The following is a 27,805-nucleotide window of genomic DNA, read 5'->3' as shown; positions in this document are numbered from 1 at the left end:
CAGAACCACCCTTTTGCCTTGTGCTTTCCTAAGCACTGACCATACTCCAAAAGAGAATGTGCCTATTTTGTTAGCCACATGGAGAAATGTGACGCAGAATAGAGATTGGCTGTTCAGGAAGTGTTTAAAGTTTAGCACATCACATTCCTTTTGTAACTCTTCACACAGAAAACAGACAAAGCCCTTTGTCACGGAGCTGCAACCCAACCTGGGTGCCGATCGCTCTGAGCAGAGACCCTCGTCAGAGTGGCTGCAGGGCGCTGGCCCGCGTCCCAGAGGTGAGCAGCCAGAAGGCAACCCCGGGGCCCCTTCCTCCAGCTTCCCCCAACGGTAGGAAGATGTACTCCCACTTTTCAACGAGAGGGAAAGCTCATGGAGAGACAGGACTTGTCTCTTTTCTACCTTCTCTCCAACCCTGAGCATCTTCATGACCCGGTGTTTTCTGGAGACAATGATGCTGTAGAACTTCTTCCTAAAACTCTGGAGAAAACTTTCATTGAAACACCACATTTCTGTAGTAATTCAATTAAATACAAGTGTATAAATATTTTAATAAAATGTATTTATTTAAAAGATTAAAAAAGTTGACATAGAGATTTTTAAAAAGGCCCACAGAATTGATAAATACAAAAACGATTGGCTATAAACAATGTAAAAATACATCCCCGAGTCCCTCAATAAAACATAATTTAAGTATAGCAATTATAAAAATCTTTGTATTATAAGCATATTTCCCTTATAATTAAGAGCCATTTTAAAACATTTTTTATAAAATCAACTGCCATGGTTATTAATTTAAAAATATTTTAAATGTAACGAGTTTACCCTTTTCTGTATATGAGTGGTTTTTGTTTTTTTGAGTCCAAGTTCAGCTTAAATGATTTAATTTGCCATTATAAACTTTTAGGGACTAATTCCCTTCACAAAAGTCAAAGCAAACTAGTCCTGGATTGCCTAACAGCCAGAGAGGAAGGCTCCCGAGTGACCCGAAGCACTCGTGGATGTGAAGGAGCCGGTGGCCAGCTCTAAAGCCAGTGCTGCCGCCAACGACGCAAAGCAAGGAGACTCTCCGAGCAGCAGCGCTTCAGCTCAGTGCTAATGCACGAAACATCCAGTGCCTCTTCCTGCCACGGTGACACACAATTCTCCACAAATGTGTAAGCCAGCGAGGTATGTCCACCAAGTTCAACTGACCCTGATGCATGGGTGGGGACCCTGAGGTTCTTTCTCCAGATGGTCTGAAGGGAATTCTAGCTAGATCTGGACGGTATTTAAAATGGCAATGGTTAGAAGTTTGAGTGGAGAAATTTCTGAAAGCAGAAACTGGTTATCTCTGAATCCGCCTTTATTCTTGAACCCAAGGATATTTGTCTTTTCGATGACAAGCCCAGCAAGAACCGCAGCCGTGATCAGTTGCAGTATCTCCCAGCTAAGGCGTGGTGACATTATCACTAGCAGTGCCATCCACGCTCTGAGGCTAATGGACAGTCCTGAGTCCGTGAAACAGAGCAGGCAATGTCACACTGACTGATCTCTGAGTCGCCCTAACGCAAGTGAAGCTTATCTACCACACATACTCGGCAGTTGAGAAACTAGAGGAGGATCGGGTCATTAAATTTCATTATTGAAAACATGATTCCACTGTTCCAGATAGAAAACTAGCCCAGGTGCCATGCACCAAAGTACTGAAGAACCAGACAAGAACCAGACACATGGACCCCTCACCTGAATGGTGGAGTCCCGAGTCAAAAACTTAGAAGCAAGACAGGTCTAGTCCATGAACCTACTAGTGAGAAGAAAGGTCTCATTCTAAGTGCCCTTTTCAGATTGCTCCAGGACAGGATAGACCATTCTTCCAAATGATCGAGACTAATTTGACTACACCCTGGAACATCAACAGGATTAATCTGGACAGGATTCTCTCCTGGACAGTCACTATATTAGGTCTCCTCCAAAGCAAATCGAGGCAATACTACATGAGAACACGGACCCAAACCACCCTACTGTGCACCTGCAGTTCAAGGGCGCAGACTGCAGACCACCTAGCGACTATTGACAGGAGCCAGACAATGAAGACCGTACAGGCCACTCTGGTAAGACGGAAAAGGAGCGTCCTGAACAACATCAGAGACCAGAGTGACTGATTCTTAGTTTTCAGACCAGATCCCACAAAAACATTTAAGGCCCAGCAGAGCTGTATTAATTTAAGTAAAAAATAATCAGATGTCAACATGAAATACACCATTTTCTAATCACAGTATGAACTCATCTCTTCTTGCTAAGTGCTTTTGGGCAAACTGTCTTTTTTGTCTTTGGTCTGTAGACCTATTATTATCAGTTCATTCAATCTTTCTGCATTGCATTATATCACTGCCTTTTTTTTTACACTTGATATTGTTAGCAACAACCAAAGTGCAACATAAACATGGAGGTTGCTAATGTTTATGCTAATGCTAATATACATAAAATATCAATGACTTTCATATATAATTTATATTACGCTACAGTAAAATCAGAGTTAGTAATAATTATCCTAAGATATCATAATATCATTTTAAGGCATAGTGAGAAAGCAAAATCTGATTTTAAGAGAAAACCAAGACTAAAATTTTAAAGTATTTATCCTTAAACATACATTAAATTTCAGTGAACAGAACATAGTATAAACAAAAACAAGTTTAAAAAACCCAGACCCATCGCTAAGCAAATTGATTTCAAATCGAAATCATTAGGCTGTTTATTCAGCTATAAAGCAGTTTGGAAGTAGAGCCTAATGAAATACCTTATTTTTTTACATGACAGGATAGTTTATGATAATGATCTGTATGATTTTAAAAAAACATTGGTCTTGCTCCCTGCAAAAAATTTTCATTTGATGCAAGTTTAAACTGTTGTTAAAAAAGCCTCTGGCCTAATTGTGACTGACAGAGTCTAAAATGGCTGCAAACTGCCCTCTTGCTCTTCAAGTCCTTGTTTTCCAAAGAAGTGGATGCACAGACTCTTCAAGACTGTCTGCCAGGTTCAGGCATCACGCAGTCACTGCCTGATGGGCCGTCCGCTCAGAGCTCAGCGGTGTGGGAACGCTTCTCTGCTAGTGCGGAGCATTCAGTGGTTCAGTGGCGGGTTCTCTCCTCAGGGGCAACTCAGATTTTCTCAGCTGGCCATCCTGGTATTTTTTATAGAACATAATGCTAAAGTCAACCAGAAACGTGATGCTGGCCCCAAATCCAAATACCTGAGGAAGAAAAGAGGGAGAGGTTACTGGAATACAACCTCACATAAGCAAGACGATCCATTCCTCTTACACAGCAAAACCAAACGTGCTGCCAACTGAGTTGATTCCGACTCCTCAGAACCCTCCGGAGAAGCACGCCTGCCCCTGTGGGTGTTTGAGGTTGTCGACACTGGGGAGACTGGGAACGGCAGTCTCATCTTTCTCCAAAGGAGTGGCAGGTGGGCTTGCACGGCCGACCTCCTGGGGAGCAGCCAGGCGCATCTGTAATTCACTCAGTCGCCGGGGCTCTTCTCACATACGCATTGCTCCATTGTTCCTAAACTCAGTGGTACAATTTATTTAAGTCAACGCCCTTCTACCTCCAAAACTGGAAAACAAAGCTTTAAATAGTTTTGTTCTAAGTGGAGAGCAAATGTTTTGAGGATGATGAGGGCAATGAATGTACAGATGTGCTTTACACAATTGATGTATGTATGGATTGTGATAAGAGTTGTATGAGCCCCTAATAAAACAATTAAAAAAAATTTTTTTTGGGGGGGGAGGTATTTATCTGATGTCAAGGAGTCCAGGAAGGAAAAGAATGTTTGGAACTGTGGTAGCAATTGTGCGATACTGCTTGATGTGGCTGAACTATAGAATGATAAATGTATTGACTCCCAATTAAAAAAGAAATTATATACCTACATTGAAAAAACAACCCCCCCAAAAAAAAAAGAAAAGAAAAAACAAACCCAATGTCTTTTTGTGGTGAATTAAAGACAGGACCAAAAAAACCAAAAACAAAAAGTTTTCCAGAATAAGCGTTATTAGTCAAAGTTCCATAAAATACAAGCAACCTGTCTTGTGTGTGTTTGTCTATGTGAGAGGGTGCCTATATAGGAATCTAAGTAAGGCTAACAGTTGAAAAATAAAATCCCACAAAATGAAAGAAGCCATAAGCTAACTAGCAGTGTTTGGACTGCCCTACAAGTATGATGAGAGGAACACAGGAGTAGGCAACTGAGCCAGACCCAAGTTATGAACACCCGAACCATTCTATGGCCAAGAGATTCTGCTGAATTACTTCACAAACATCTTGCCACACCGTAATGACACAGCAGCACGACCACACACACTACCTACTTCCTCTTCCTTAAAGCACTTCCTCATTGTATTCTTATAATATAGGATCAAACCTTCTGAGAATCCTGTGGAGACAGGAGACCCTGGAGGAAATCTATGCTAGCAAACCCCGTAGGGACATGGGCAAGGAGTGCTTTCTCAAGAGAGAAACCCCGATCTAGGTGATGGCCGAAGTGCCTTTCAACTTGAGCACAGGCTTGCAGCATTCCCTGGCATCTGGCTGCAGTCCTCGGATCCTTCCCCTCCCCAAGCTCTTCCACTCTACAGGATGTGCATCCTGCTTTGTTCCAAGTGAGCACAAAATTCATTGTCCTCTCATGCTTCCAAATCCAAGTCTCCTCTCCCCTCTGGCAATGTTAATTCGGCTTGGTGGCATCTAATTCCTTCATTTGCTTGGCAAGCTTCTCAAACAGTTCAACTGCACATCAGTAGCACTTTGCCAGTGAAGCAGCCTTTGACCACTCAGAGAGGCTTCCAGTCCACGCAGGGCCTCTGTGCCTATAACCCAGAAGAGGTCTACTAGCGCTTTTAGTCACATAACCCCTAAGACTGTTTCTGAAGGATGGTGCCTGCCTTCCCATTTAAGTCTATAAAAGTTCAGTAATTGAAATAGTTGCAAAAGATAATTCCCAGCATTCTTGAACTACTAGTCACTTTAAAATATATCCAGTGAAATCTAAATCAACTGTAATAATCTAATTCATCTACTAAAGATATATAAACATATATAAATGGCTTATTGATTGATATTTGTTAGATCAATTGTACTAATTACCCTATCATACTCTTCGGCAACAATGATACATATGTATTTTTGAATAACACAAAGCGCCCTGGTGGCGTAGTGGTCATGCACTGGGCTGCTAGCCGCAAGGTGACCAGTTCGAAACCACCAGCAATTCCTGTAAAGAGCGACAGTCTCGGAAACTCACTGGGGCAGTTCTACCCTGTCCTATGGGTAGCTGTGAGTCTGCATGGCCTCCGTGGCAGTCAGTGTTTTTTTTTCTGGTTTGAAAGACACAGCGGGTAAGGGAACTAACCCTAACCTCCAGTAGAGTCAGAACTCCATGCATAACTTTGAACTCTCCCCAAACTATATAACTATTATAGTCTACTGTTGAACGGAGGCCTTCTTAACAATACACACAGCTGATCAGCACATATCTTACATGTTATATGAGTCACTCTATAGCAATCACAACTGTTTACTGTGATACGTAATTTACTTCAGAAATAAGCGGCTAGCCCAGAGATGATTAGTGCCCCAGTGTTTGATTAGTGTCCCAGCATAAGTGCATGCTCCAACACTGAGGCCAACCGCGAGAGCACCAGGAGGCGGCTAGGACATGGCACCGTATGGACTGTGGCAGTTAAAGCACTGGTCCTGTACTGGGTTATGTTGGGCAGCTGAAGCACCAGCCACTCTGCAGGACAAAGATGAGGCTTTCTGTGACCTTGGAAACTCACAAGGGCAGGTCTACCCTGTCCTAGAGTCACTAAGAGTAAGAACCTACTCAATGGCAGTAACTGTCTTTTGGCCCTGTCATTGACTTTATGCAGTTTTGATTTAAAACTGCGCCCTAATTGTTTACATTTCTTTTGACTGAAAATGGTGCCTGTGCTTGTGTACCTAAGTGTTGATAAATATTAACATTTTATAAGATTTATGAATATCTTATGGGGCTAAATAATACAAAAGTATTTACATATACTTCATGCACTCATGACACAACTTTCTTATATATATATATATATATATATATAAGCTATGAGTTCATCTGGGGTTTTTGTTTTGTTTTTTTAATGTTGCCAATCTCCGAAAAAGTTTCCAACACATTTATTTTAAAATTTTGTTTATAATAAGGGCTCCTGCACAGCTCAGACCCATGCTATTTAGGGGTGAACTTTACTTCCAAGAAGAAATACAGATACTCTTAAAAAATGAAGAAGGGGGGAGAATCTATCAAATAGCAATTAATAATTAGTAAGGCCCTGCTACAACTTTATTCTGGATTTTTTTTCAACTGGCTTATGTAATGTATCCAAGGATAAATGTTACTTACTCCTGGAACGAAGCATGGGGCAGCACTAATTCTTGTTTTCACATGTCTGCGTTAATCTGTGCGCATAAGTGCTAAGAAACCATGGTCACATGAACAGGTGGGTAAGATAATATCATAACCATGCCATGCACTTCCCCGAGCTTATTTTGAGTTGTTCTACCTTAAGAAATACTTTGAATGATTTGTTAACTGACAATGCACTTAATTACCCCTTTAATTTTGGTAAGAACCAAGGATTAATTTGAAACCCCAGGATGTGCAAGTGGATGCGTTACCCAGTTGTGAGACATTCACACCCACAACACTGGTGCCAATCCCTGACCGTCAACTCCCCAAAGTTTCATGATTCACGTGGCTCCAAACTGATGCCAAGCAAGACTGTTTACAGTCTCATCTCTTCCACCATGAATGTTCAGGTGTTTGCCTCAGAATATTAACGTGCTGTCCCAGGTCCTGAGCGTGTTTTGCAATATAGTACACGCACAGGATTGCCTTTCTAAAATCTACACTAGTCTTTGTTTTTCTTTTTTTCAGAATATTCTGAAGTTAAGAGAGCATCTGGCAGACAGATTTCAGGTAAGCACTATAGCTCCCTCTTTATTACATCCAAGGATGTCATGTGTTTCGCATTGTTGGTTGGTTTTCACATCTTATGAGGATGAATGTAAGTTTGGGACTGGCAGAAAAAAGAAATTTTGTGCTTTTTTTTTTTTTAAGTGTGACTAAGACGTAGTCAAGTAACATGGCCCTCCTAGCCATAATCTTTTGTGATGTGTTGTAAATTTTAGCCTTTACGCCTATAGTTATAATCCAATTTTGGAGAGTTCTCTGTTACAGCATCAAGGTGGGGTGGGTTCTGAATCTCTGCTTGACTAGAGGTGTGAGCCAAGACATCACTCTTTGTTTCTTGAGGGGAGGGGCTGCTCAGGCAGAAAAAACACCTCCTTCAAAGCCACTCTCTGGGTATGAGAGCCATCTCAGAAGCAGACAGAAACCCAGGGCTATTAAGGAAGAAGAGTCACCAGTGGAGCACATTCCAGAGACTGTGGGGCAGAGCAAAGGAGTCAGACCGAGACCAGACTGGGGCAAGGAGATCCTGAAACAGAACAGAGGCACAGCACCCAGGTTATGATGCAGAGTGGTGGGCTGGCTTCCTGTCCATGGCAACACGGCCCAGGGGTCCTGCGGATGAGAGAAGGCCTGGGGGTGGGCTTGGCTAATGGCTGAGCAGGGTTGTTGCTGTGGACCACTGATTCTACGCTTAATGTTTTGTGATCTTGGCTTCTGGTAAGCTTTTCACTTAAACCACCCTTCATCTTGAGTATGGTCTGTGAGTTCTATGTGGCAACTGAAATGGATTAGTGACCTCAGTTGAAAAGTAGAGTGCTGTGAGGAGAACGGCGGGTGTCAGAAGAGGGTAAAGGAAGATGGAGGGTGAAGAGGTGACTGGCTTCTGCCTATGGCAATGGGCCTCAGGCGGCTGGGAGTTGGAGCCTCCTTCTCCTTAGTGTAGTCAAGAGGAAATGAGAAATGGCCTCCAGGTCTTTTACGCAGGGACTGTGAATGGGAAGATGGCAAAGAACTAACTAGACTCTACTAGAGACGCATTCTGACAGATCTTAGTTTTAAGAACGATAAGGTATGAATGTAGACAAGATTAAAATTGGTTTCCTTAAACACTACCCCTGAGGAGCCCTGGTGGGACAGTGGTCATGAGCTGGGCTGCTAACCACAAGGTCAGCAGTTGGGAACCACCAGTCGCTCCCTGGGAGAAAAGTGAGGCTTTCCACGCCAGTAAAGTGCTACAGTTTCAGACCCGCTCTCGGAGTTGCCATCAACTCCATGGTGCCAAGTCTGATTGGTTTTGAAGCAGCTTGTACCTAACTCTGCCCAGTTAATGTGGGCACATCCAGTCCAGTCCGTCTGGCTCACAGTGACCTTATAACAGAGCCGAGCTGCCGATCAGATTTCCTGGGCTGCAGCTTTACAGAACAGATCAGCATGCCTTTTCTCCCACACAGCACAGTGGTGGGTGGACTCAAACCACCAACTTCTCCATTAGAGATGAGTGCTTACCCACCGCACCACCAGGGCTCTGTTACTCTCGCACAGTATTCCTGGGGAAGTCTAAAAGCACCCTTCGGGATATGTGCACCCCACTGAGGACCGCTATCTGAACCGCCTTCTATCTGCTCACTTAGCATCCTCCCCCCAGATCTGTTCACCTTTCTCTTAGGTTGGGCTGCCACTTTGACTAGCTCCTCCCGTGTGTGCCCTACACCCACAACAGCGTCAGGCAGATAGGGGTGGTTCTGTTTTGCTGAAGAGTTGAAGAATATACAAAACAACAAAGGTATACTCCTACTATATTCAAAACAATAATATGTTCATATATAGAACAAATGGGTTTTTGTTAACAAAACACAGGGTCTATGTTCTAAAATTGATGGGTGGTAATGACTGTGCAATTCTTTTTGGTAGGATTGAACTACTGAATTGTCTATGTGGATTATGTCCCAATAAAGCTATGAAAGGGGGGGAAAAAATTCCTAACCTAAACTATAAAAAATAAAGAGAAAATAGTTGTAGGTTAAGTCCAAAAAATAGTAATACAGTAGATACCCAAGTACAAGCCAACCTGAAAATCAGCCAAGGCACCTAATTTTACCACAAAAGTGGCATCAAAAATGTGCTGAGAAACTCGGCTTGTACACAAGTATATAGAGTAATAAGTAAAGATGGGCCTACATTTTTAAAGCGATCACATTTATTTACTTTCAGGTCTTTCTAGTCATGCAGTAAACACACCATCTAGTCAACAAAGGACACACAATAAAAATGAGAAGCTCTGCCACCGTGACGTGTAACTTGCCAAGCTTTTCCCAAATCCCTCTTACTTCTCAGGGGAATGAGCAAAGGCCGAGCGTGCAAGACACTTACGATTGCAGCCGTTTCCGTGGGGGTCCTGTCGTGGGTGGTGGTGAAAATAATGGAGGCCAGCAGAAACACAGCACCCGTTACCACGGTAATATAAAAGTCCTGGGGACATGTAGCAGACACAGGAGGAAACCAGCGTGAGCACACTGAGAGGAAACGTGTTTCACTTTTTACTTTGCTAGAAACTTTGGTGGTTTACTTATTTCCCCCCCTTGACACAATCTCACATTTGGCCTGGACAGTTTCAGAAAGCATAGCCAAGATAACCTTTTAATAAACACAGACCCCTAAAGGACTGTGTAAACATACCCGAGTGTGCTATAGCCCTTTTCCTCTCTGGATATATTACAATCATCAGAGTCAAAGGATTGGTTAGAACCCCATTTCACTTCTAGCAAAGAAAGCCCTCTTATTCCCCTTCAAAGAACTCTATACAAGGACGGCATCTTTGGTTAGCACTTGAGTACATTGAAAGCGCTTTGGAAGAGAAACCCAGTGTGAAATAAGAGACTTCCAGGAGTTTTTTAGACACGAAGTCCTGGCTGAGGGGTGACCCAGAGTAAGCTGCTGCGAAAGCGTCCACGTCTCAGTCCAGGGCAGCTACAGCTCTTCGCGGGGCTCTCAGCTCATCAGGATGAATGCAGTGCTTGGCATGGATGGGCCCAGCTGACTGACGGAGACACTGGCACAAGGAGAGTGACTCCAAAAGGTTTTCTGTCAGATCCTTTGAATTTGCTGAAATGTAAACTCCACTGCACCAGGCATCAATAAAACTGACTTAGAACTCCCACCCTGTCCAGGGTTTGCTATCATGTATTAAACATGTAAGAAGTTTTCTGTCTTTAAGAGACGTTTTTCTGTAGTACCTTTTCAATTTTTTTTATTCCTTTGAATATTATTTTAAATCTGTTACATACAAATAAACTACCCACATTCAAAATACATTAAAGGAGCTATTAAGCACGTTATCATTTTATACCTCATGACTGTTGGACATTGTTATTCTAATTAGAATCTGACCCATGATAGCATGAGCTAGCAAAGATTCTCATACATTATCATTTCTCTCTATACCCCAGCACCATGAAACACTCAAAATATCTCTGAAACAGAAAATCTCTTCTACATAAGATATTTAAATTTAATTATATTAATATACAAAGATTAAGTGATTTTCAAATGATGCAAGGAAACAAATATAACCTCTTTATGATGTTAGAAGGAAAATAAAGCACACGCACTATGATAGCAACTTTGAAGTTGTCAAAATCATCTATGAATAGAAATAAAAGACTTGAAAAACTGATATGGTCACAACAGTTTCAGGGTGAAAGGACTGAGTAATATATTTTTCTTTTTTCAGTTAACATCTACTACAAAATGCTCAACTTTGGTGTCTACCTGTTTTACATTCTGTTAAATTGAGCCCATTACCTAGGTCAGATTACAATCCTGTCTGTGGCAAAGAGAGCAACGTGCTTCAACACGGCAGAGGCAGCAGCACAGGAGACATGCAACGCTCCTCACATCACTCTGGCTAATCATGTGCCCTCGAGATACAGCACAAAGGAAAGCATCGTCCTGATCCTTAGAGCTTACAACAGAAATGTTCTATGGATGCAAAATTATTTGAGATAGAAATGCTTCATATTTTAAGCATAAATTTGCATATGCAAACTACAAACCAAGCAGCTCAGATACTCAGAACTTATCCCTTATGGCATACTTATCTGTAAAGGAAGGAATTTTCAGATTACAATGGAAAACATCTTAAGGTGGTATCTGCATTTGCTCACAAATATGAATCGCAGAAGTAAGCAGGTTCTGTTATTTTACTAATTCGCAGGTCCCTGCACGGACAGTATTTGCTGAGACAGCATCTTGAGTACAGGGCATTTATTCTCATCGGTCTATGCTGAGACTACAGAGTAGAAGGCAGAGTGTAAAGACTTACCTGGGTTCAAATCTCAAGCTATTTTGATTCCGTTAGCTAACCAATAAATAAGCCTACGTTTCATCAATAGAAAAAGGAGCAGTCCTTCATAAGGCACAAGGATTCAAAATCATTTTGTAGGACGCATGGTATACAATAGGCATCAACTGTGGGGATTATCAGGCCTGATCTGATGATGGACTATTCATATATTGGCCATACAGAGAACTTTGTATTTGATCAGAATCTACTTAGAATTCAGTTATTTTTAACTGTTCATATCAACTTTCTGGAGGCTTTTTCTTTCATTTTCAACTTAATAAAATATTTTTCAAAGTAGATAGATTCCTAACCAAGTGCTTGCTTCTCATACATTTAAAATAGTCTTACTGCTTTTACTGTTATCTCTAGTTCTTACTACGTTACAATTCCACTTTAATTTTCACTTTCCCTCAAGATGAGTATTTCCCTATGTCGGCCTTAATATGTGTCACTCTTCACAGAGTGTTAATGACAACTCAAATGCTGCTGAAAAAATAAATTACTCAACTCTTTCTTTTCCCTTTAATTCTGACTCAGAATTATCTCATCTGTCATCTCACAAATCCAAATTACCCGCAGGATCTGGAGACTAACTCTTTTAGAAAGTAAAAAAATTCACATCCAAACTCGCTAACTAATCAATCCCAAAAAGCAGACAGCCTCATCATTCTCCCATGGCTAGAAGATTTGGACTGCCGACCTTGCGATTAGCTTACCCAACAAACTAGAACTTCCAGGTAACCTGTATTGTAAGGATATTTTTCTGCACAATCAATTCAACAAATGCCATCTTAATTCACTTACTGACACCTCTTTTTCTCCATATAAAATCCAAACAAAATAGTTACATGCATTTTGTTTTCAACCTCAGAAACAGCTCGTGTTAGTTCATTACTCTGTGTCCAGTAAATGCCTGGCATGTAAAAAGTGTGGACAAACAACTGTAAGACTGATGGATGGGGCTCTGACGCATGAAAAGCCATCAAACAGGAGAAAAGCCTCATTTTAAAAAAGCTCTTGGGTGGTTTAGACTAAACTACCAACCCGTGTAAACAGTTAGCAATGTGTGTTGCTCTCCCCGGCCTAAGTCAGGGGGAACTGAGTTACTAACAGCCGACAGGTGGAGCAATGGTGAATGTCTCTCTGAGGGGCCCAGTTTTTAAAGTAGCAATCAGAACCCTGAACAATAAACCTATGGGGGGCAGGGAACCAACTATGAGAGATTACCCAAGTAATTATTATGCTCTTAGTATAGGAAATGTATTTTTAATGCTTACCGATAGTCGTATTTTTTCAGCATCAATCCTGTCATAAATTGGAGTGCAGTACACAATCAGTATGAGGAGGCTGAGAAGAAAGGCACAGCAGCTAACAAACTCAAAAAAGTAAAGTCCTCCACACAGAGTGCATTGTGAAACGACTTCTTCACAGACAAAGGCCAGCAGAGACAGCAACTACAAAAGAAAGAGAACATTTTGTGTGTTTGCCAAAGAAATGGGCAGCATTTAGAAAGCACCATCCGTTCACTCAAATATTGATAACATGAAGACGTAGCAAACAGGAGTACGGAACAGCCCTTCCTCCAACCCCCAAATCTGCACAGAATTTACACCTGGCTGTCACACAGGTAAGCAAGTACCGTATATACTCATGTCTAAAAAACTGGGGTTCGGCTTATGCACGGTCAGTGGCATGAATGGATGTCATCTGGTCAAGTCCAACTCACAAAAGGAGGAAATCTCATGAAGCCTGACATAGAGTTAATAGTAAAGTGGGTTTGAGATGCCTGGGAAGACATTCCAGAAGACATGGTGCGACGTGCCTTCCAGAAATGTAGTATTAGTAATGCTATGGATGGCAGTGAAGACTGCGCTTTGTATGAAAATGACAGCAGTGATGGTGATGACGGCGATCTCAGTGAGGACAGCGTCTATGATGACCTCACACCAGCTGAAGCTCTGCTTTGGGATACGGATGATGATGAGGAATCTAGTTTTGAAGGATTTTAACTCTTTACATTTTAGCTTGGTTGCTGACTGAGCTCAGGGAATAGTGCTCTTAAGGTATCATTGTTGATGCCTTATTGTTTGTGTTGAACCTATTTTCCACTTACTGTGCTGGTTTACTATTGTTAAATGACTTGTTGTCCTTTTGTTTTTTATTTAAAATAAATATTTAAATACATTACGCCACTAATGTCTCAATTTTTAGTAATTTTATTTTCATTTGTTTTGATTACTGAAACTCACCAATAGTGTCTGCATTTTCCACCCTCAGCTTATACTCGAGTCAATCAGTTTTTCTGGTTTCCCAGGTAATAATTAGGTACCTCGGCATATATTCGTGTATATACGGTAAATGCTGCATGCTTCAAGAAACACAACTGAAATGCTCCTGAAAGGGGAGGATGGCTAACTCAGCGGGCTAGCTTTGAACAGGTTATCAGGAAAGACTCATCACTCCCTGAGAAGGCCATCATGTGTGGCAGCAAGCTAGTGAAAACAAACAAACGAGAAATCACCAGTGAGATGACTGAACTAACAGCTCAACAATGGGCTCAAACCAGGCAAAAACCGGGCAACAGGGCAACACCGGGCAGCGGGGCAGCTGTTAGACCTCAGACCGCCAGGAGAGCCCACTCAATGGCAACTACCACCAGCAGCAAAAATGCTAGTACAGAGGCCAAACTGACATCATAAAAGCACACTGCTTTGTGATGATTGCCTATGCAGCCAATATTTGTCATTTTAAAATGTTGCGCTGCATTTACAATATCGTCCAATCATCATTTACCATATATACTCGAGTATAAGCCCAGTTTCTCAGCACATTTTTAATGTGGTTTTTGTGGTAAAATTAGGTGCCTCGGCTGACATTCTGGTCAGCTTATACTCAAGTTTATACAATATATTTCTTCCCTAAACTTTTAAGCATTAACTCCCCATTTTCACCCCCATCCCTCCAATGAACGGTAATTACAGCTGATGAATTTTGTGGTGGCAGCAGTGAACTGCCAAGGAGTCCACACTGACTCACGGCAACATTATACCCAACAGGTTAGACGGCACCAGCCTCCCAATCATCCTCAGCATGTTTAAGTCCATTGCCGCAGCTACTGGGTCACTCCATCTCACAGAGGCTCTCCTTTGCCCTCATTGGCCCTCTACCTCACCACATTATGTGCCCCTGTAGTGGCTGATCCCTACCCATTCATAAATGCCCAAAGCAAGCAAGTTGTGACCCAAATGGTTTTTAATGGCTAATTTTTTGAAGCAGATTACCTTTCTTCCCAGTCTCTTAGCCAGGGACATTCCCGGTAACCTGTTTATCATATTTGAAATACTAGTGACATAACTTTTAACATGACAGTAACATGTAAGCTATAACAGTACAACAAATTGACAGATGGGCGGTGGTGAATTCAACAACCCAATTTTAAAAAAGTGAAAAAGATAGCCACAACCTTATCGTCATTGCAACGAAGAGCTACTACACAGTATAAAGAAATCCTACAAATAAACAGGACAAAGACAAGGAACCAAGACAAACAAAATGAACAATTGGTTTGATCAGATTTCACAAATCCCAATGGGCCAAAATCAAGACTCTCGTTCACCTCATGAAGAAAGAAAGAAAACACTAATAAAACTGGAATGCCAAAAAATTAAAAATGCACCCCCCCACCCCCGAAACAGGGTGACAAACAACGGAAACATGGGTGATGGGAGACAGTAGTCCATGTCAAATATGAAAATAATAATTTATAATTTATCAAGGGTTCATAAGGATGGGAGGAGGGGAAGAGAGGTGGGGAAAAGAGGAGCTGATACAAAGGGCTCAAGTAGAAAGAAAATGTTTTGAAAGTGATGATGGTAACATATGTACAAATGTGCTGAATACAATAGTTGTATGGATGGTTATATGAGCTGTAAAAGCCCCCAATGTTTTTTTTAATTTAAAATGTGATAATACCAAGTGCTAGAAAGGACATGAAAGAATTGTTGTTCGTATACATCGGTATAGCCATTTAGCCAAACAATTTGGTGTTACATATCAAATTTAAAGAATTGTATGTACACTGTCTTAGTGTTAATACCTCTCCTAAGTATATGCCCATAAAAAAGTTATGCAGTGTACACAGAAATAATTGTAACAACATTGTTTTCTTATAAGCTGACAGTATCTACCAGCAGTTGCTGTTGGTCAGGTCTGCGGGGCAACTTTTGACCTGATGTCCAATAGATTGAAATATTACCTAGTCCTTCCACATCTTATGTTGAGCCCAGGGTTGCAGCCACTGCGTCAATTCCACTTGTTGACAGTCTTCCTCTTTTTCACCAACTCTCTAGTTTACCAGTCACCAGTCGTGGCGTGCGTCCGTCTCCAGGACCAGTTCTGCCTGATGCCATGCACAAAGCACACGAGGTGAATTTTCACTTCTAAAGAGCAACCTGGCTGTTCTTCTTTCAAGACAGAGCTGTTCATTCTTCTGGCCATTCAGGTACATTCAATATTCTTCATCAATACCGTAATTCAAAGTCATCCATTATTCTTTGGTCTTCCTTATTCATTTCCCAAGTTCCCTTTGCAAGTGAGGCGACTGAAAATGCCTTGGCTTGGGCCAGGCCCACTTTATACCTTCAAGTGCCTGCCATCTTTGTTTTTCAACACTTTTGCAGCAAATTTGCCTCGTGCAATATGCTGTTCTGTTTCTTGACTGCTGCTTATGTGGATTCAAATAAAATCAAATCATGGCAGCATCAATCGTTTCTCCACTGAAGTTGTCCATTAGTCCAGTTGTGAGGATTCTCGTTTTCCTTGTACTGTGTTCATCCATCTCCATCAGCAAGTGCGTCGCGTCCTCTTCATTGCCCATAGCCAGCGTCTGCTGTCTGCATCCTACAGGTGGTTCAAGAGCCTTCCTCCGACCCGGCTACCGCTTTCTTGTTCACAGAGTCCACCTCTCAGGACATCACCTACCCCGCAGCTCGAACAAGGATGGTGAAAGGCTTCAACTGACGCAGACTTCAAACTACGAACGAGCCCACTGCTGGGTTCAAAGTGCCTCTTTGTCTACTACAGGCTCTGTATGAGAACAATTAAGTGTTCTGAAATTCCCATTCTTTATGCTTTCCATAATTTGTTACGATCCACATAGCTCAGTGCCCCTGCATAGTCAATGAGACCCATGTTAGTATCTTGAATTTTTCATCAATTTTTTCAGCTCTTGAGAAATACTACGTATGTTCTTTCCTTTTGATCTTATAACTCCATATCTTTGCATATTTCGTTATAATACTTTGCCTTTGAAATGTCTGTTCAGCCTTTTTTCTTCATCATTTTTTCCGTTCACTGTTAGCTGCTGTATGTTCAAAGCAAGAAGACACAGTGTGGTGTCTCTAGGCAATGGAGAGGCGCCTTGGTGGCACAGTGGGTACGAGTTGGGCTGCTAACTGTAAGGCCAGCAGCTTGAAAAGAGCTGCTCCGAGGGAGAAAGACGGGGCTTTCTGCTCCTGTAGGGAGCGACGACCTCAGAAATGCACAGGGGCACTTCTACCCTCACGATGAGTTGGCATCAACTTGATGGCAGTGAATTTGGTTTCGGGTTATCTAAAAGATGACTATACAAATTTCAACTACACCCAGCAACATGAATGTCATAAATAGAATGTAAAATAAAAGCCCTGGCAGAGATGTGTAAATAGACTGTGTCATTCGGTTTATTCCCATTTTTAATAAACAGGCAAAAACAAGGGAGAAGGAAAGCAGAGGGGAATGATAGGGCACAAGTTCTATCCACGGATGAGCGGACGCAACAAGCTCCCACCCATATAACTACCACCATCACTAGACTACCCTGAACGGAACGAAATGCAAGACCACATGGCTGAGCTTGAGGAGAAGGGCTGACAGCACAAGATTACTCAACGAAACTAGGGAGGTTGAGCAGAGGCCAGATCTAAATGCCCCCTTGTAACTAGTTTCAAGGAGTATGGATTTTCGAGGTTTTTAAGTAAAAGGGTGATATGATCAGGCTGATTTTTCGTAGTTCTCACTGGTTACAATACGAAGAGACGGTAGGCCCCAAGTCAGTCAGCTTTGCATAGTGACTAGAGATGCTGGCTTGCTCATTCAAAGCAGGTGTGACTCACTCATCCTCCCATTGCTGTTAATACTGTAATTTGCCTCATTGCAAAAAGTTCTCTCTCTCTCTCTCTCTCTCTCTCTCTCTCTCTCTCTCTCTCTCTCTCTCTCTCTCCCTCTCCCTCCCTCTCTCCCTCTCTCTCTCTCTCTCTCTCTCTCTGTACTGAGAATAAATTCAGTTTTAAATATGCAGTGTTTCTTAAACTGACTGAATGTGGTAGTCTCAAAAAAGGTTGGCAACAGTAAAAGGCTTCTAAAGGCACGTTAAAAAATGCATTCAAAATCAGTGATTCCGAGTCAAACGCGTACTGAATCCAAGGTGTGTGGGGCAGTGCTTGCCCATGCTATGACAAGAAGTTGAGGGATCGAGGGAAAGTTTAAGAAACCATGCGGGTAGGAGAGAGTGAAGTGGAGATAGTCGAGCCGGAGGGCTCTGGAGCTCAGTGGAGAGGTCGGAGGTAGAGAGAAAGCTCAGCTGCAAGAGGAACGTGATCACCCATAATGAGGAAAGCAGGTCTTGCGAGGGCTGTGCGGCGTCCCAAGATCCTCAGGGCTATGGGAAGAGACCGCCAGCAAAGGACAGTAAGAGGAGCAGCAATTCAAGGGTTCGTCAACCAAGAGAAAAAGGTTTCTACCCAGAGAAAGGCGTGGACAGCAGCTAAATGCTGCTCGGAGGTACAGTAAGAAGGGAAAGTAAGAACATGGAAGGAAACCCTAGCCTGAGCTCCAAGGAGGGGCTTGGTGACACGAGGAGGGCCCGTCCCTGCGTCAGGCAGGAAGGACAGATTACAGTCCCTGCACTGGGAAGCAAGGGGAGTGGGGCAGCACCAGCTAAGGAGTGGGAATGAAGCCGGGGAGAACTGAGCACACTGACATGCTTAAAGAGACAAACAGTAAGAAAGGGGCGGCAGAAGTCAGAGGAGGCGGCTCACGAGGGCTCTCTCTCTACAGGCAGGGTTTGTGTGTGTGTGTGGGGTGGGAGGGAGGCCGGGCGGAGCGGACTCTTCTCTAGCATGAGGGAAGGGAGAAGAAAGATGACATGAGCAGTTTGTGGATTTTGTGGAGGAAGTGGGGGGAGTTTGCTTCTGTGAAACCATCAAGATGACAGCTGATCCAAGTCAAAGCCTAAAGGGAAATGTCAGCCTCAGGTTAAACAAGCTTCTGCAAGGTAGCTGAAAGATTCCACTATCTTTCAATCCCATTTTTCCAAGACCTTTTTGAAGGTCCCTCGTATACTGTATGATTCCATTTACAGCACAACTCCAGTACTAAATGTAATTGGATTTTCACGTGAAATGTCAAGAAAATTTTGCATCAGAGCTCAAACAAAACATCGGAATCCGACCCATCGCACGTGATTTTTGTAAACAAAAGCAATTCGTGTTTTGGTCGTTAGTTGGCGTTGTGTAAACTTTTTGCAGCTGTGTCCAAGTGTTTTGCTATTATTTTCTTAGTTTTTGTGGCTTTTTGTACTGTGTTTAAAACATGGGTCCTGAGAGTTTTTTGGTTTTTTTTTAAGAATCATCATGGTAAGGAACTGTTTAACCGTTATCAATATTTTTTATAATTTAGTAAACCCTTTTAGAAAACAGTTAAGGAAACGCCAACAGCAGACCACATTGGACAATTTTGTTTTTGTTTTTCTTTTTTAGAGAAAGCCAGCCAGGTCTTAGTGAAAAAAGGGAAAAAACTCCTGAAAAGCAGCTACTAGTTGATTCTCCATCCCACCTCTCCCTATCGGTGTCCACAGATCCAGATCCTCATCAAGCTCAAGGTATGGGTCATTACTGTAGTTGTTAAAAACGTTTTGAATATTGTGCTTATTTAAATTACATTATTTAACTCCGAACTTCTTCACTTTGAAATTTCTGTGCAATGTTTTGTATAAAAAGGCAAGGTTAGGGTAAAAACTTGGTGGTCGAGAACAGATTAATCCATTTTCGGTTATTTCTTAAGGGAAAAATTGATTCGGAACGTAACTGTATCACATCTCCATGCTCCTTCTAGAACGGATTAGTGTTGAGGTCCGGTGTTCTCCTGTGTATAACATTCTTGAAATGACCAAAGTTGGGGAGATGGAGAGCAAAACAACAGTTAGGAGGACCAGGGAGCTGTGCCTAGAGGGTGGCTGCCAGGAGGAAGTGTATGACGGCATCGTTCCGTGTTTGACACCAAGCGCATGTGTGGTGGCCCAACACAGAGCTGCACATGCATGCGTGCCAAGAGACCACCTTATACATTTTAGGGGCAACTTCCTAGGAATAGATCATTACTTTAAAATAAAATTTAAAGAGGTGAAACTTAAATTGATTTTGCCTCCAATGGGTTCCTCCCAACCCCTCCTCCTGGCAGTATAAAAACCATATATACTCATACCTGAAAAGACTCTTTAGGATTGAAACAGAACCACAATACTTCTCTAGACATTAATGAGGCATAAGGTAGCCTAATCTATCTTCTTTCCCGGATGCTGGATAGGCGTTCCCCAATCATGCCACAGAACACACAGTGACACACCAGGGCAAACCCCGGAAAGTCAGAGTGTAAAGGAACTTTCTTTCACTCCCATAAGTATATAACAAGATGAGCTTTCATATGACAAGAGCAAAACAAAGTATCAAATGTCTAATATTTTATTAGCTTTATTCTTTCCTTTATGTTTAGTCTTATTCATGGTCTAAGAGTTTCTCTGAGATTTGCAAAATATAGTTCCGGTGCATAAGTCAATTAACTATGAAAAACTATCAGCCTAAAATTCTACAAGGAATTTGAGAATCCTGATGCTGAACCATTCCTCCTATAATAGTTAGATTAGCAGCAACACTTATTTCAGACGACTGCGTGACAATGAATCTCATCCACAGTACAGAAAGGACTGCTTGTCTCTATGGGAAAGGTAGGCTCCAGCTCATCCAGGAGCAGTCAGTCTCAAATTTCAGACCCTGCTCCAATCTCATCTCGCAGCAGTCATCTCTACTGCTTGTGAGTCTCCGAGAAGTACTAATCACTGGGAGTTTCACCAGAGACCTGGAAGTATAGTGGTTATGAAGCCGGCTGCTAATCTTTAGGTCAGCAGTTTGAAACCACCAGCTGCTCTGAGGGAGAATCTGGCTTTCTATCCCCAAAGAGCCACAGTCTTTAAATTGTGCACACCTGGTTTGCAGAAGGCTCTGGATCCTTTTGCAGGGCCCACATGGACTAGCTTTGTTATCAGAGAGCACTGTGAAATCAGTTAGGGCAGACGAAGTTGGGTTTACAGTTGTTTTAGTTAAAAAAAGAAAAAAGTGATGGGGAAATCAACATGGACTGTTGTCAAGCATTGGGCTATGATCCCCGCAAGGTCCACAGTTCAAAACCACCAGCCGCTTCATGGGAGAAAGACTGGGCTTTCTGGAACCCAGAGGGCAGTTCTACCCTGACCTATGGGGTTGCCATGAGTTGGAAGTGAGTTCAAAAAGAGCCTCGGGCTGGCTGTTTCTATAAAGATCTAGAGTCTGGGAAACCCTGTAAAGGGTCACTATGCGTCACAGTGGACTTCAGATCATGGAGTTTTTGGAATTCCTTCGTAAAAGGAACCCCGAGCGAGCAACAACTGAACACTTTGGTGGCTAGTCTAAAGGTTGTGGTTCAAACCCACCCAGTCGCTCCATGGGCAAAAGACTTAGTGACCTGTTCCCATGACTTCGTAGTGGAAAACTTATGGACAATTCATTCTGTCACACTGCGTCCCTTTGAACTGAAAATCAATGGCCAGGCCACAACAACAGTCCCGATTATCCACACAAGAAGGAGATCCTAGTTCAATCCCAGTGAGGGCGCCGGTGGTGGGCTGCATGGCGCTACCGCTGCACAGGTTTCCCCGATGGTTCCAGGTGAAGACACACTAGGAGGAAAAGTCTCGCCAACTACTTCTGAGTCCAGAGAAAACGGTCCAATGAACGGCACAGCACTGAGCAGCATGCATCCTGCTACACATCGAGTCACCACGAACCAGGACCAGTTAACTCAGTGGCACCTACCAACCAATAAAATGCCCAGTCCAAGGTTACGGCTAGCCCCACAGCTATAATCAGCATGAAATTCTGCTCTGTTGCTCCAACTCTGATGCTGCTAACCTTCCTTTATAATCCCCATTGCATTAATCTCAAGCACAAAATAACTTATGTACACAAGGTTGTAATAGGAATAGGAACATGCAATAATGGGGCGGCAAAATCCGAGTACAAAAAAAAAACCCCCAGTAAGAAACAATTTCTATGCTGCATATGTAAGTACAGAAAATGTAAGGCCAGTGGTCAGATCCTCCGGGGTCATGGGCAGTTGGAGGAGGAGGAGTAGAAAAGCAGGATTCAAACTGAGGCAAGGACATGTGAGTTCTGGAGGGCGAGAGCACATCCTGGGAAGAGATCAGAAAAGAACAGATTCATGTAGGCAGACATTTGCATGGTAAGCCCAAAAGGTAATAAGGCAACTAGCTTAACTGGATGGGGAGGGATGAGAAAAATATTTAAGCAGTTTGAGCACGATCACTGATGATTAATTACGCAACCAAGTCGGGACTTTGAGATGAAATAGGTGCTTACTACCAGAAACAGCTAAGTAGTCAAAGCTAGACACATAGAAAAGACCACTGACTTAGGTAAGGAGTTAACAGTGAAAATAATCCATTAGTTGGAAAGCCCAATTGTTTTTCTGGTAAAGAGTCACCACACTAAATATTGTTGATGGGACACTAAGTACCTAAAAGTGTATGCCTAATACGGCTCCTTTTAATGACATCAAATATTATCCAAATATAATTAGGGGCATTAGCAAGTTTAGAGCTGGGAGGGTCCCCAGAAAGCACAAGGCCTGCCACCTTCATTCTTCCAGATGACGAGACCAAGCACTGACAGGCAAGTCCCAAGTTAGCCAGGCACAGACCAGACCCACTTTTGTCCTCACCACAAAACACTGTTAATGAAGCTCATTTTATGACTAGGTTTTTCCTGTAAGGTTGGGTTCTTGAAGTTACACCCCTCATTTTATATATTCCCCTCCCATTTTTGCTAGGTCAAACATTAAATACAGTCGAGGCCACACAGTTGGGAAATCTTAGTGACTAAAAGACCATCTTTGGCACAGCCCCAGATAATGACACCCCCCCCCTGAGTCACTCTCCATTTCCGATTCACTGTTTTCTCTGGAACATTGATATTCTTTAAAATCAAGTCAGTATATCAAATGCTAACTGTTCATCAACTGTCTTTAACAGTATACTACCACAAAGTCTGTTTTTAAAAAGAACTTTTTATGTATTTGCTATTATATGTATTAGTATTACAAGTACTAATGAGGCGAAAGAAGAATTTGCCTTGAAAGAGTTAAGACAAGTCCTGTTTGTTATCTTCATTCATGATAAGAACAGGAGAAAGATAAAAACAAATGTCTCCCCACGAAGTTCACTTATTTGTTCAGGGGGAACTTGTAATGTTACAAGAATGCTTTTTCTAAGACAGTTTTAAACAGCTACTAACTGAAAGGCTGGTGGCACAAACCCACCCAGCAGCTCAGCAGGTGAAGGATCTGAGACCCACAAAGATGACGGATTAGAAAATCATATGCTCTGTCACAAAGTAGCACTATCAGTGAAAAATCAGCCCCCTCAAAATTATATTCAAGAACATGTTATTAAAAACCACATATGCTAGATGATTCCAATAAAACAATATTTTTTCTTACAGTAAAAACAATATTTACTCTCACAAACGGTCCAAGTTATAATTTGCTGATTATTAGGGATCTTTCCCAGGTAAAGACATAGCATTTCAATATAGTACCTATCAATTTTCAAATTTAAAAAATGAAAAAGATCAATATATATATATAAGCTCAATTGCTTCTCAGGTTGTTTCTTGGCACTTACAGGTTATTAATCACAATTAATAAATTAAAGTTATTGGTACATTCTAAAGAATGACCATAATCACAGTACTGTGCAGGATAGTCAATTGGGACTCTAAATAGATTTTGGAGCTTGTTACAGAGAGAATGAATATTACACACATTTAAATCATTGCATCGGCTTACTTGCAAGTACTTTGATATTAAAATAGTTCATCGCTTAAAACAAACTCCTTCAAAAGCAAAGCAAACTCTCAGAAGCGCACAGAACAACACTGAGGATAGAATAAACTGATAAACCGCATAGATCTGAGAGCCCAGGGACTCCGACTCCTTACACAGAACTCTCAGCTGAGGCTTTATTTCAGGTCTAGAAGAGTGGATGGTAGTTAAAATAAAACCAAACAAAAAACCCAAACCCACTACTTTCAAGTAGATTTCGAATTATGGCCAGCCATGCTTGTCGGCGTAGAACTGCACTCTGTCCACGGGGTTTTCAAAGCTGTGCCCTTTTTGAGAAGAACCTTGGAGATGTACTGAGTTGAGCTCTGGGCTGCTGAGACCTTCTGGAAGCAGATCACCAGGAACCTCTGGGTGGGTGTGAACCACCAATCCTTTCAGTAGTTAGGCACGTAGTCATTCCTACCATCAACGGACTATCAAGTCGGTGAGGCTCACATTTTAGACAATCCTCTGACAGAATTAAGGTACTATCTGAACAGTGAGCATGAGTAAGAGTTTCCTCTTTTCCCTCTCACACACCCTCCCCCCCTTTTGACAACTTGGCTCCCTCCTGTGGGGTTCAGCTGTTCACAGCAGCCCCACAAAGCTTCTGAGGTTTACAAATTATGACCAAAATATTTTCTGCTTTGAATTTTGTTGATCCCATGCATTTTCAGTAATGGAAAGAAATACATTTGGGGGCAATACGGATTTTGGTACGATTAGTAGGACACATACCCGGAGGCTTCAAAAAGTTTGTGGAAACAGCCCAATACCTTTTAATGCATTTTTCTACCAATTTTCTGAAGTCCCCTACATGTTCCACATGGACTCTGGTGGTACGATTGGTGGGGTGAGACTTGTGTTTCATGTTCACACAGCTATCCACGCAGCTGGGTAGCATGTACTACCCAGGCTAAAAAAAAACCCACGTACATTGGTGGGTGATATATGTCCCACAGGTCACAAAAGGATTAAAGTAAAACTTGAGGGGCAAACCAATTCTTAGGACTCTAATTTAAGAATTGCTGAGGTATAAGGTGTCTGATTTTTAAGTACTAAAGCATAATTCCTTTTTCTGTGTAGTCATTGAGAAAACCTGGTAAGATTTAAAGGGCCCAGAAAAACATGCCCAAAAACATAAATGTATTAACATTTTAAATAAAATTGGGTGCGGTTTCCAAGGTCTTTATCAAAATATCTTCTCTTTTGATTAACTTGTTTTTCTCTTTAAGCTCTGCAATTCCATTTGTTTAAAACAAACAAGTTATCTAAAATAAAACAATCAGGAGACAGAGTTTGGGGTAAGGCAAAGATCATGCCTGTTGCCCCAGGCTGACAAATAATTAACTTTGAAACTTTTGTAACATGTATTCTGATGACATAAGACATTGTTAAAATAGACAAAATAGGAACCAAAAGGCACACATCAAAATGAAAGGCCACAATGAAAAAATATTTAAACTCTGTAGTACAAAGAAAGCATTCTCCCGCCCCGCCCCGTTAACATATAACATTATTTCATATTTCAATCACGTTAAGCAGAATTGTAGGAAAGCATCCCTGTGACATCACAAATTCCACATGTAAAGATACATAGACTTCATTCTTTCCTCATTTCTCATGGTGAATGAGGAGAGCAAACAGGACTAGTCGTCTTAGCTCTTTCAAGGTAAATCCATCGTTCCCTCTTCTCCACAGTCAAGTAAAAATCTACCACCAAAATTGCAGGCTGTATTCTAGCCCACGGATGTGGGACTAGTTTACTAAATGAGATTATCTGACTTACTGGATAAGTTTTGTCACTTGTCAGGAAAGAAAAGTAATGGCAAGCGAGCACGGGCGATTTAACGGGCAGCAAATACAGAGAATGTCTTGTGAGCAGCAAAAATGCCTTCCAGGAGTTGTTTGTTCCTGTTCTAAATACTCTATTATTCACGGAGACACATTTTCACTCTAAGGAAGAGAAAGATGGGAAAGATGGCTGACACCTCAGTCACATGAGAACTGACAAAAGGAAGCGCAGAAGGAAGCACAGGCTCCGTGAAGGGGGGAGTCTCTGCAGCAGGGATCCCCCAGTGCCTGGGGGAAACAAACCAGGGTGGAGAGGTCTAGGAGGAGGCAGGAGAAAAAGGGCCAGGCCCTCTTGGGTTCTAAAGTGAGTTCCCAATCAGCCCACATGTGATCACTTTGGTGGCAAGAAAGTAGCACCAGTTTTCTGGCTGCTGTTTTTCTATCAGTGAAAATAGGTCACCTGAGTTCTAAGAAGGCAAGTTCTAGTTACCTGGGCTCTGAGAACTTATTTTCTACCCAAAGAAAACAATGGGCTAGTTTTAGTTGAGGCAGTTTTTAAAATTATTTTTAAAGACCTATAGATTCTCTAAACTGGTCTTGCAAGGAGCCCTGGGGGAGTAGTAGTGAGTACTCATTTAACCTCTAACTGCAAGGTCAGTTGTTCAGACTCGAGAGAAAGGTGAGGCTCTCCCGCTTCCATAACAGCTCTGGGTCAGATTCCACTGAAGGGCACTGGATTTGATTTTGTTCTGGTGTTTTGATCCTCTGGCAGAAAAGTTAAAAGTCAATACATGTGGGAACTGGATTACAAAGTAAACCTCACTGCTGTTAGTTGCTTTGGGGTGTCAAGTCAGGTGCGACCTCATAGCGACCCGAAACATACGACAGAAGTCAACACTCCCCAGCCCTGCCCTGCGCCCGTCCTGACAAGTGTTCTTCTGTCTGAGCCCATTGCTGCAGCCACTGGGTCAATCCCTCCCGGCAAGCGCCTTCCTCATTTTCACGGCCCTCATTTCACCAAGCATACGTCCCGTCCCAGGGACCCGCCTCTCCGGGTAACACTTCCAAACCACAGTGAGTTTTCCTATTTTCAACAACAGGCGTTCAAGTAACCTTAATTGCTTCTAGTAAAATGAAAGTCCAAGAAAGGGAAAGAGAAACATCCTAGTTCTGCGACCGACAAAGGCTCTCCTTCACACCCACGTACTGCTCATTCAGAAAGCCATTGTTTTCCAGGAAAATAAACCTTTTGGGAGATAAAAAGAGTTGGGCTGACAGCCAACTCCATGCCGTGCGCAGTTGGGAAGACGCTGCCCCAGGTCAACGACCCAGTGGGCTCAGCCGGCAAACCGCAGGACCAGACGCAGATAAACAAAAAGCGCTCGGCAGTGTAAATACAGGCACTTTTGACCGATAACGCGGACCAACAAGGCGGCGCGGGGCGGAAGCTGGCCTTCGAAGGATGAGTGGAAGAGTCTAAGTGGCTGCCTCGGGTCTCCTCGGACGGACGCACTTCCTGGACCCGCCGAACACGCTGGGTGGCCACTGGGGTCCCAGGTGTGGGGCGATCCAGGGGTGAGGGCGCCCCGGAGAGCCGGAGGTGGCCCAGAGGAGAGCCGCCCCTCCCTAGAAGGAAAGGGTGAGGAAGCGGCCACTTCCTGCACAAGCGGGGCGCGCAACGAAGCAGCCTCCCAGGGCGGCGCGCCAACGGCCTGGCAGCGCGACCCCCGCCGCCCCCTCACCAGCTGCAAGCCTTTGAGAAGGAGACGGTGACACGGCAGCCTGCTCAGGTAGAAGTAGCCGCCCAGGACGCTGCGCGAGCCCCTGGCGGGTCCCGGGTCGGCCTCGGTGGTCGGGCGGTACACTCCGTTCTCCATCGCCCCGGCCAGGCAAGGCGGCAGTCGGATGGCCGGCGTCGCGCCCTGGAGCGGAGACAGGGCACAATCCGCCGCCGGAGCTCGGAGACGTCACTTCCGGGGCTCCGCCCACGCTTCCGGTCGGCCCCGCCCACCGCGCGCCCCGCCCGCCCCGCCCGCTCACGGCTCGCCTGCTGCCCACACGCCCCGCCCACCGCGCGCCCCGTCCACCGCGCGCCCCGCCCGCTCACGGCTCGCCCGCTGCCCAACTCGTGAATCTCTCTTCGCAGAGACGTTTTACGCTTCCATTGGCTCTTCCGCTCGCTCGGTCTTCCATCCTGCATTCCTTCCGTCCCTCTCTGAACGTCCACACTCCCGAGTGTGCTCCCGAGGGACTGTTTTAGTATGATGCTCCGGCCTAGTGAACCCAGGCCATCCGTCCCTGCCCTCTGGCGGAGGAGAGAGAAGTTCAGACTGTAGATTGGTCGTCTTTTCGTAGCTCACGCCGACTGCTGTCAATCTGTAATCTATCAAGGGGACCACGGGGGGGGGGGGGGGGGGGAGAAGATGAGCT

General features: G+C 43.3%; 1 protein-coding gene across 1 annotated transcript; it reads right to left on the bottom strand.

Annotated features, from left to right (window-relative positions):
- Positions 1-563: 563 nt before the first annotated feature.
- Positions 564-27,348, bottom strand: CMTM6 (CKLF like MARVEL transmembrane domain containing 6). Its single transcript, XM_075547103.1, has 4 exons — positions 27,118-27,348; positions 12,610-12,786; positions 9,361-9,459; positions 564-3,235 (listed from the first exon to the last, which is right to left on the bottom strand). Exons 1-4 carry the CDS (start codon positions 27,250-27,252, stop codon positions 3,092-3,094), a joined length of 555 nt encoding a protein of 184 aa, XP_075403218.1. The 5' UTR covers positions 27,253-27,348; the 3' UTR covers positions 564-3,091.
- Positions 27,349-27,805: the final 457 nt, after the last annotated feature.

Source organism: Tenrec ecaudatus, chromosome 4, assembly GCF_050624435.1.
Source record: "Tenrec ecaudatus isolate mTenEca1 chromosome 4, mTenEca1.hap1, whole genome shotgun sequence".
Lineage (NCBI taxonomy): Eukaryota > Metazoa > Chordata > Mammalia > Afrosoricida > Tenrecidae > Tenrec > Tenrec ecaudatus.
This window is presented reverse-complemented; position numbering and strand designations above follow the sequence as displayed.

What these genes read in the sequence shown, in the direction of transcription:
- CMTM6 (XM_075547103.1), bottom strand. Translation starts at nt 27,252, where the DNA reads ATGGAGAACGGAGTGTACCGCCCGACCACCGAGGCCGACCCGGGACCC. An exon ending in TTCTCAAAGGCTTGCAGCTG is followed by an intron (nt 12,787 to 27,117) that starts GTGAGGGGGCGG and finishes TTTCTTTTGTAG; the next exon opens with TTGCTGTCTCTGCTGGCCTT. An exon ending in CCACGGAAACGGCTGCAATC is followed by an intron (nt 3,236 to 9,360) that starts GTAAGTGTCTTG and finishes TTTCTTCCTCAG; the next exon opens with GTATTTGGATTTGGGGCCAG.